Source organism: Schistocerca nitens, chromosome 1 (assembly GCF_023898315.1).
Source record: "Schistocerca nitens isolate TAMUIC-IGC-003100 chromosome 1, iqSchNite1.1, whole genome shotgun sequence".
NCBI classification, from domain to species: Eukaryota; Metazoa; Arthropoda; class Insecta; order Orthoptera; family Acrididae; genus Schistocerca; species Schistocerca nitens.
In genome coordinates, this window is record NC_064614.1 from 340030888 (window position 1) to 340042188 (window position 11301).

General features: G+C 37.6%; 1 protein-coding gene across 2 annotated transcripts in view; it reads right to left on the reverse strand.

Moving 5' to 3' along the window:
• LOC126248618 (polycystic kidney disease protein 1-like 3) overlaps positions 1-11259 on the reverse strand; it is a 179420-nt gene extending 168161 nt beyond the window's left edge. For both annotated transcript variants that reach the window (XR_007545516.1, XM_049949784.1), the window contains exon 1: positions 10927-11259. Coding sequence is in view for 1 of the 2 variants with exons in the window: in XM_049949784.1 (XP_049805741.1) it covers positions 10927-10932 (6 nt within the window). In the remaining variant the exon portion in view is untranslated. The remainder of the gene's footprint in view (positions 1-10926) is intronic.
• Between the last annotated feature and the right edge of the window lie 42 nt (positions 11260-11301).

Sequence of the window (11301 nt, forward strand, 5' to 3'; positions counted from 1 at the left end):
ACATTACTGCAGTCCAACATGAAAACAATAATAGATGTACCTACAAAAGTGACTGATCATAGTCGGACCATCAATACAACATAATCACAAATACCGAAAATAGGCAATGTGAAGCAAAAGTTCTACAGACAGTAATCTTTGACCATCATGGGTTACTAATTCACATCCACATAAATAGGAGCTCAAAAATAAAAGATAAGAAAGAAGTCAGGTTTATCAATGTACAAAACATGAAATTTTTCAAAACAACACTGAGAAAAGAAGAATGGGCTGAAACAATGCAAGCACAGGTACAAATGAGATGTATGATGCATTTTTAACACACTAATGCATCACTTTCATGCAGTCTTCCCCAAAGCAGTCTATCAGAAAAAGCAAGGTCCCAGTAAGAAATTGATTACAAAAGACATAATTGAATTCAGGACTAGACTGAAGGATCTAAAACAAGCAGGGAATATGGAGACATATAAACAATATCAGAAGAAGAACAGGCAATTAATACAATAAGCAAGAGCCATTTCAACAAACAGAGCCGTAGCAAATTCTAATAAAAAAAGTAAAACAGTATGGAATACAATCAACAGTGAAAGATATGGCCAAAAATGAGTAAAAAAAAAGCAATTTTATTAAGTCTGTTAGAACTGATGACAACATAGTTACAGACGGTACAAAAATTGCTAATATACGAAACAAAAACTACATAGATGACATATAAAATTTAAAAGGGGAACAAATCATCAGTGTTCAAAGCAGGCTAAAGCACTTGGCCAACCATCGACTCAATGTTCCTGGAACCAGTGACAAAAACAGAACTCATAAAAATAATCCAGAAATTAAAACTGAAAAAGTCTGCAGGAGGTGATGAATTAGCAAATTATTTAATAAAACATGTGAATGAAGAAATAATCAAACCTCGTTTGGATATAGCAAACCGCTCTTATAGAGAAGGAGTATTCCCAGAAAAACCAAAACTAAGCAAAGTAGTACCAGTATTTAAGAAAGGAGACAAAATGATCCAGATCATTACAGACCAGTATCTTTAATCTCTGGTTTCTCAAAAATACTAGAGATGCTCATGCATAGTAGGTTGACCACATTATAGGAGAAACACAGTATTCTGCGCAACATGGTTTCCAGAAATGGAAATCTTCAGGTTTGGTTAGGTTAGTGTTGGTTAACGTCCCGTCGATAACAAGGTCATTAGAGACAGAGCACAAGCTCGGGTTAGGGAAGGATGGGGAAGGAAATCGACCGTGCCCTTTCAAAGGAACCATCCTGGCATTTGCCTGAAACGATTTAGGGAAATCACGGAAAACCTAAATCAGGATGGCTGGAGACGGGATTGAACCGTCGTCCTCCCGAAATCTTCAGAAACTGCCATCTCAAGCCATCTCAGGCCTCACAGAAACCATTATAGATGCATTAGACAAAAGAAACTCTGTTATGTTTCTGGATTTGTCTAAAGTGTCTGACAGTCACCCATACTACACTTAATGAAAAACTTGAAAGTTATTGTATTCATGGACATGTAATCAAATGGATAAAATCATACATCAGCAACAGAAAGCAATACGTGGAAACAGAAATTGAATGCAGATCTGAAATCAGAAATATTAAGTAAGGAGTGCCTCAAGGATCTGTACTTGACCCATTGCTGTTCAATCCTATTTGTAAACAATGTTGATATCAGTAAGAAAGATAAAAAAAATTACATGTAGATGGCATGACACTAATGAATGTAGAACTAATATGGAAACACTGAAAAGAAGTGCATTTATGTCAATAAATAACACAGCACAGTGGCTGATACAAAATGACCCAATTTTAAATCTAAAAGAGACAACTTTCATGGTGTTCACAAATACAGAAAAGAAAGGACACATAGGTATATTCAGAGATGAAACAAGATGCACGTCAAGACTGGAAGAAGTTACCACTATTAAATTTTAGGGGATTGCATTTCACAATGTGCTCCAGTCGAGTGAACATGTAGATAACGTTTACTGTAAAGTAAGCACTGCAATATTTGTTATGAAACAGCTTGCACATTATGCCAACAAGGGGGTTCAGGTGTACAGTGTACCATGCTCTATTTGAGCTGTACCTACAACATGGAATTACTGTTTGGAGAGATTCCAGCAGCAAAAGTACAAAATGAATATTTACATTGCAAAAAAAAAGCTGTTAGGACCATCTTGAACAAGAAACAAAGAAACTCATGCAGAACTGTTGTCCATAGTCTAAAAATAGTGACATTTCCATCTCTATACATTTGCAAAACAATAATGGCACTAACAAAAGGACATGCTGTACTAGAAAGAAATGCAGATGTTCATAGATATGAAAAAATAAATAAAGGCCAGCTGGGAAGTATACAACACAGACTGAGGGTTGCTGAAAAAGGTCCTCGATACTTGGGAGTCAAACTCATAAAATGCCTTCCAATGAGTTTGCAGAACAATGTGAACAAAAAGACATTCCAAAAGATTTTAAAGGATTAATTAACCTAAAAAGAATTTTATAGTTTAGAAGAGTACATGTATCAATGAATAAAAATGCTACTATTAATGTTATAGGGATACTGTAACTAATTGAACATGTTATGATATGTAAATAATATGAGAACATGAATACTGAGAGGACAATGTAAGTATGAGTATATTGTATTATGTAAATAATTTTCAAGATCTAAAAAATGGGTGAAAAACATATGCAACATTATTAAAAGTGTTGCCACTTTCATGTATTAAATTGTAATAAATAGGTTAAATATTGTAAGAAAATAGGTCTAAGTTGACTTATCCTATGTAACAAGTACACAAGTCAATCCCACTCATTACCTCTTATTGTCTGCTCTCATGATTTTTGTATCAATTTTTCTGAACTTTTTCCTTGCTTTTCTTCTGTTTTTCTATCTTTATATTCAGTTCTTTCTTTTTTTGCCACTCCCATGATTTTAAACACTCTATACTGTCCCCTCTTGCTATGATGAATCCCATCTCATATTACATCCATTATTTCTGGAATCATTCTTTTGCACTATCAAAACTAAGGCCCCACATTCTGTTTCTAGAAACCTGTTTGTCCCTTGGAGTCAATCCAAAAGGCCTACCACTGAAGGTCCATTGTGTCTGGATATAATTGCACTCTACACCAGTCTCTTTTACAGTTTCAAACACAACATTCTCTCACTCTTACCTGGATAATCTGTGACCTTTGTCTCATCAGCCAATTTACACTCCACCAAACTTCTCTCATTCAACAAAATCCTGCAGTTATCTGTGCCCATATTTCCTTGGATGGTATTATACACCAAACCAACTTCCAACTGAAACAATATGCTGGACTTCACCTCGAAAAGCTATCCCATGGTCTATTAAACTACCTGCACAATGGTGTTTCCCTTCCTGTCCCTTTGCAGCTCCCTAAACAATCATACCATCAACCACCACTCTTTCCTACAAATCAAGCTTAGTCAAACCCCTTAACATCCCACAGCATTCACCACTGTCTCCCAGATGAAGAATACCCCATTTTCCCAAGAACAAGTCATAACAGTACAGTGTCCTTAACCACTCATCTAAAGCACTCCATTCCTGAAATATCTGTATATTCTAAGGCTCTCACGTTCAGCCCTAACCCTGCATTTGATCATGCTGCTTTGGTGAAGGACCTACTTTTTTTCACATGTTATGTCAGTTGGAAATATCACTTTGCAACCCAATCCCAAAATCTTTCCAACAGCAAACCTAACATTGATCACTGCATCCAACAGTTCAACCATGACTCCAACGTGATCCACCAATACTACCTCAAAACCATCCCTTCCAAGCCTTACAAGAATTCCTCACATCCAACAGTGCTGCACAACCCTTCCTCAGGTCCCTACAACATGACCCTAACATGTCCTCTGCAGAACTCTGGGCTCTATGACCCCAAAATGCTGATGATTCCATCATGATCCTCCCACCACACAAAGGATGTACCTCTGTGGCATTTGACCGAAAGGAGTATGTTAGTGAAGGTCTACACCAGCTGCCTGACCTCTCTACATACAGTGTCTGCCATCAAGATCCCATCCCTGTGATTGAAACTCACCTGCAGTGCCTCCTTAAGACCTCAGGACCCTCACAAGGCTAACACCCCAATCCATAGAACTTCTTCCTCTTAAGATCCACAAACCCAATCATCGTGGCTCTCCCATATTTTCTGGCTTCAAAGCACTGAAGGTATATCTGCCTTAGTTGATAAGCACCTGTAACCCATAGTACAAAGAGTTTCCACCTATAGCAAAGATACCAAACATTTCCTAGATCATTTGAAATCTATGCCTGTCCCACTCCCACCACAAACCTTGCTTGTCAGCACTGATGCCACCTCCCTTTGTACCAACATCCTCCACATACATGGCCTGCATGCCACTAAACATTTCCTCAGTCAGCACCCACCTGATTCCAAACCTATGACAACCTTCCTACTCACATTAATCAACTTTATACTTACCAGCAACTAATTCATCTTTGAGGGGCAGACATACAATACATCAGGGGTATTGCCATTTGAACAAGGATGGCTCCTTCCTAAGCTAAGCTTTCAAGGGTTGCTTACGGGGAGCTTTCCTTAGATACATAAGTCTTCAGCCCTGAGTTGATTTAGATACATTAATGACACCTTTATTATATGGACACATGGTGATCCCAACCTGTTAAGATTACTGGAATCTCTGAATACCTTCTCCAAAGTTAAATTTCACATGGTGCTGTCTCTGAATCCCGTGCTACTTTCATTGATGTTAATCTTGTCCTCGCCGAAGGCCAGCTGCACACACTTTTGTCCACATTAAACCTACCAACAAACAACAGTACTTAAATTCTGACAGTAACCCTCCTTTCCATGTCAAACATTCCCTCCCATACAATCTTGGCATACAAGGCAAATGTATTTGTCCAGATGCAGACTCTTTGCACTAGTACACCACCACTCTCACCACAGCCTTCACTGGATGTAATTACTCCACCAGCCTAGTTCTAAGTAGATTTTCTGGGCAACCAGATCAAATCCTGAAACTTCCTGGAAGATTAAAACTGTGTTCCGGACCAAGACTCGAACTCAGGATCCAAGTTCAAGTCTCGGTCCGGCACACAGTTTTAATGTGCCAGGAAGTTCCATATCAGCACACACTCCACTGCAAAGTGAACATCTCATTCTAGATCCAATCCTGGTACTGCTCCTCCTTTGACAAGGCCACAACTTCCTAAAAACATGTCCTGAAATAAGATCCATTCTGTCTGATATTTTGCCCACCACTAGAATAGCTTTTTGTCGCCCTCCCAATCTCTGCTATATTCTTGAGAGAGCCTATACTCCTTCTTCACCCATCTCCCTACCCTAAGACTCCTGTGATCATCCCCATTGCAAGACTTGCCACAAGTGCCCTGCTACTGACATGCATACCAGTCCTGTAACTGGCAAAACATATACTATCAAAGGAAGAGCAACGACTCATGTCAAATAACAGCTGTTATGTAAACACTGTTCGGCCTCTTACATCAGATTGATTGCCTCCAAACTATCAATTAGGATAAATGGGCATAGTATAACTGGCCATCCTTACTATTCCTCAACAGTAATAGTCGATACCAGTATAATTTTTCAAATTTTGGACAGGTTAGTATTATTTCAGGTGTTTTTCTGAAAACCTTCATATAATTTTATACACAGTATGTTATATTTCAAGCTAAAATTTGTGAAAAGGAACTACTTTATTTTGGATGTTATGATCACTGAATGTACAGTCAAAGTTATTTTTTATAGATACATTTGAAATTACCAAATATTTGGCACACTTAAAATTTACGTTTTTAATTACACATTCTACTACTGTTTACTATGTTTGTTTCTGGATTCATTTGTGGAATAATAATCAAAACTTGCAGAAATTCATTTGTCAACAAAAAATGTAAAGAGTTTGGGATAATATTATTTCTGCTGAGTTAGACAGTAGTAAGCATGGCTCTGATGTGACGGGACATATTATTTTAGTATTTTGGGTGCACAATCTAATTTCATCTTTGTTAATGTGAAAAATCGAAAGACTGTATGATATACTAAAATATGACAAAATCCATTAACCAACAACAAAAATTCTGCAACAAAAATTTTCAAATTTACTTACATCAATTCAACCATGAGGACCTAAAATGTGAGAATTTCAGCTTCAAGAATCAGACCCCTAGACAAGAAGAACTGGAGACAATTCTATGTGAAAAGATAAGTAAACTAGAAAGTTTATAATAATCTTCACTTCTCTCAAATCTTCATAAAAGATGAATGAGAACAATAGTTGCAAGTAGGAAGGAGGGGGTAGATTACAAGAGGCAGAGTGTGTATACTGGCAACACGCAATATCCTGTTGCAGAGCATGCTCTACAATATGACAATCATGACCTCAGTGCCTTTTCACCACATGTGCCATTTGTATTCTTGCCCCAGACACCATTTTCTCAGAACACTGCAGGTGGGAACTAGCACTACAGGATATCCTTTGTTCTCGTCCACAATCTGATCTTAATTTACATTAATTTCCTCAGCATTTCTACACAGTAATCACTCTTTTCTTCACTCTGTTTTAGTTTTCTACATCTTTCATTGGCTTACCCATACACTTTCCACTGCCCCCTTCCAACCTTTGTTACATACACTGCATCTACATCTACATCTGCATCTACATTCATACTCCGCAAGTCACCCAACGGTGTGTGGCGGAGGGCACTTTACGTGCCACTGTCATTACCTCCCTTTCCTGTTCCAGTCGCGTATGGTTCGCGGGAAGAACGACTGTCTGAAAGCCTCCGTGCGTGCTCTAATCTCTCTAATTTTACATTCGTGATCTCCTCGGGAGGTATAAGTAGGGGGAAGCAATATACTCGATACCTCATCCAGAAACGCACCCTCTCGAAACCTGGCGAGCAAGCTACACCGTGATGCAGAGCGCCTCTCTTGCAGAGTCTGCCACTTGAGTTTATTAAACATCTCCGTAACGCTATCACGGTTACCAAATAACCCTGTGACGAAACGCGCCGCTCTTCTTTGGATCTTCTCTATCTCCTCCGTCAACCCGATCTGGTACGGATCCCACACTGATTAGCAATACTCAAGTATGGGTCGAACGAGTGTTTTGTAAGCCACCTCCTTTGTTGATGGACTACATTTTCTAAGCACTCTCCCAATGAGTCTCAACCTGGTACCCGCCTTACCAACAATTAATTTTATATGATCATTCCACTTCAAATCGTTCCGCACGCATACTCCCAGATATTTTACAGAAGTAACTGCTACCATTGTTTGTTCCGCTATCATATAATCATACAATAAAGGATCCTTCTTTCTATGTATTCGCAATACATTACATTTGTCTATGTTAAGGGACAGTTGCCACTCCCTGCACCAAGGGCCTATCCGCTGCAGATCTTCCTGCATTTCGCTACAATTTTCTAATGCTGCAACTTCTCTGTATACTACAGCATCATCCGCGAAAAGCCGCATGGAACTTCCGACACTATCTACTAGGTCACTTATATATATTGTGAAAAGCAATGGTCCCATAACACTCCCCTGTGGCATGCCAGAGGTTACCTTAACGTCTGTAACTCATGCACGATGTTTAAGCAGTAATCTCTGTCTTGCACATTACCCTGTCTTCCACTTTTAAACTTTCAGGTTTTCCAATCTTGTCCAATGCAGTTCCCAGCAATCAGTCTTTCCTCCTCATTGTGTGGGGTAAGTCTCCCCTGACTTGTGGTTCTGGGTTGATTTCCCAAAATCAACCCCTTTTGCTAGACCTCTCCAGTCCTTTTCCTTCACCCCTCTCCCTTCCCCTTCAAACACTCTGCCAGAAGAAGGAACCAATCACTCAAAAAGATTGCCCAATTATAATTGACTTTTATGTGTGTGTTCTGCTGCCCCTGCTGCCCTTTTGTCAAAAATTGCTTGTCTTCATTGTCATATTCTAAAGTAAGATAAGTTTGTGAAATTCACTGACTTTCTTTTAGATTAGAAGAGCTGCATGTAACTCAAAAATATTTCCAGTTGCTAAAATATAATTTTATCCCAAATGGTAAGAACATCCAGCTCAGTGTATCAGAAAGAGAAATCTCTTACTATATCATCTACCGTTAATGTTCTGACTTTGATATTCTACCATTTTACATACATGTGTCGTCAATGACTTAAATATCATGTGATAATGCATTTGATGTCAACCATTTGTGCATTATTGCTCACATGAAATCCTGGTGGTGGAGACTTCTGTGAGTTGTTACGCTGCTGTAGTGTTGTAACTTAAATCGTGATTACTCACCATATAAACAAGTTCTAATTCATGGTGGTATAGAAGCAATTATAAATGTTTGTGACAGTTAATACTTAGTTCCTTTATATGGAGATTATATGAGTAATGATTCTGTAAATGAGCATATTGATGACACCTGTAGTTAATGTTCTGTTAGCAACATACAAATTATTTCTTCCAGGAAATAACCCTATAGTATCAACTGTTTAACTGCTTCTGCAACACAGTTTACAGCCACCATGATTATACCTCAAATTACAAGAGTTATACAGCTACCAGGACAACTGAAGAGATTATTACAAATCTGTCACAGTTTCAGTGGCTTTAAATTGTCTAGTTCATTCTGAAGTCTGACCTATTGGGGCTGCAATGAAAGAACCCAATCTTAATGACAACCATCTGAAATTGGCAATACACACATCACACAGTGACTGCAAATTAATGTCACAATATACATATGCCTACTACACAAGTCAGAATCAATCTCCTGACATGCAGCAATGACAATAAGGTGAAGTTTTGCAGGAACTGTGCTGGATACATTTTTAAAATTCATATTACTTGCTTTTAAAAATAATGTGTAGATCTTACCACATCTAAAAATTTTTCAGTAACTGAATTTTTGAAATCGTCAGCTTGTGCTCAGTTTAAAAGGTCTGGTCATACTGACACTAATAGTATATCTACAAAGTAAATTTGGCAGTAGGGTTAAGCAAAAATTTGTTCTTCCTTTACTTTGCAGTTTTGAATCGGTCTTGTTTAGTTCAATTTTTTGTACAATGTCTTCACATTTCAAATAATGAGATTACATACACTTTTTTTCAGTCTACACTTCATTATAGTGTACTATACATAGTATAGTAAATATAGTGTAGTATATGCCCCATCCTTGACTATGATGACCCTATTCTCCAAGGACTCATGTCAGTTGGAACTGGTAATGAATAATTGTGTGTGACATGTTTGTGACAGTGTTATTGCAACCATGTGGCTCCTGCCTATGAACAATTATTATGGCTACATGCTAGTAAGCATAAAGATTTGCCATATCACCTTCTCAATCATTGTATTCCTTCCCAATTATTTTCAACCCTTATACTACTACCTGAAAAACACAGCAGAAATACTCATTCTCAACAAAGTAAAATCCTCTATTTACCACCACAAAAAACTGTCAAGTTCACTAAATTATTTTCTGTATCAGGAACATAACATTGGAATGATCTTCCTCAAAATATTAAATAACTTGAAACTCTTTGTATCTTCAAAAGACATTAACATCCCACCTTCTATCACAAAGCCATATCTTCTTGCAGTTCACTCTCATCAGTCCTCCCTCCCTCACCACATTTTCCCTCCCCTTGTCCTTAATGTTCTCTATTGAAATTCGCTTCTTTCCTAGGGACCACTATCATTTTCATTTCAGTCCTCTCCTCTTTCATTAGAACATGGCTTGGAAAGCGCTAAACTTATCAAAATCATTCTCAATGGATCCATTATTATTATTATTATTAATGATATTATAATTTTTATATTATTTAATACTGCAAATTGTTATTGAGTTTGTTTTGTAGTACTACAATCTGGAACCACGCAACCGCTACAGTCGCAGGTTCGAATCCTGCCTCGGGCATGGATGTGTGTGACATCCTTTGATTAGTTAGGTTTAAGTATTTCCAAGTTCTAGGGGATTGATGACCTCAGCAGTTAAGTTCCATAGTGCTCAGAGCCATCAGCTATCTAGTAACTAATTAACATCATTCTTAATTCCTTATTTATTTAATGTCATTGTTAGTACTAATATCATTATTATTGCCAATTATTATTTTTATTAATAACTTATGTATTTTTTGTGTTGTTCCTGGTCAAATGCAAGAGAGGACCTTGAGGGCCTAATCTTGTCAGGCTAAATAAGTAGTAAATAAATAAGTAAATAAATATTAAACTCCCTAGAAATGAAAGATTCCTAGATATTTCCAGAAGCAGGTAAATCCCTAGCACCTCTGACAGTTTGACATAGGTAAATCACTGTGGTGTTCAAGCAAACCTTCAAGTTGAGGACAGCTTTCCCTTCCCTTACATTCTGAAATGCAAAATATAACTTTTCTTTAATGAAAACCAAGTATTGTCAGCTTCCTGTCTTCTTAGTTTTCTGATAACAGAGATATGATTTCTAAAAAAGTTGAATATTACATGTCACGTTTGTCATATATACCATCAGTACTTATCAGTATCAATGCCCTGGTAACTGATACTATTAACAAATGTTACTAACCTACTATTGTATGTGCCTTGTTCATTTTCTGGCACAAAATTTAAAATTATTTTTCCTTTTTGCTTACAACTGAACATATATCCATTGGTTTTCCAGTTCCCATCCGAGTATGTATATCACAAAATATACCAACAACAAAAAGATAGTCAATAAAAGTACAGAAATATATACTTCACCAGAAACAGTTGCAGCAGTAGCACTGTTGGCAGAAGAAAGTAGTTCACAACATGCTACATAGTTCCAATCATTACTTCCATTACTTCTCAGATACCATGTAACAATGGAGCAATACAGAACTCACCTTCATCTTTGGATAATTTAAGTGTGACTGCAATCATGAGACCTCTGTCCATGTTGTAGGCCCATCATGCTGACATTACATGAAAAGAACTGTTGAAAGCCAATGGAGATTAAATCCCTGCCCCCAGCTGAATAAGTCACAACCTTACCATAACAACAAGCTTCCAATTCTCTGCCAATACCAGCAATCTGTTGTCAGGGATACACACCTTCCCTGTCCATAAGAATTGATAATTGTGGTTTTATTCACACTGCTACTGCCCCTATGGGCCTGTTAAAGGGTTGAGGTATCTAATATTCTCTCAACCCAGCAATATGGAGACACAATTGGATACTGGTGTTGATATTATTTGTGTGGCTCACAGTTCTATTTTTG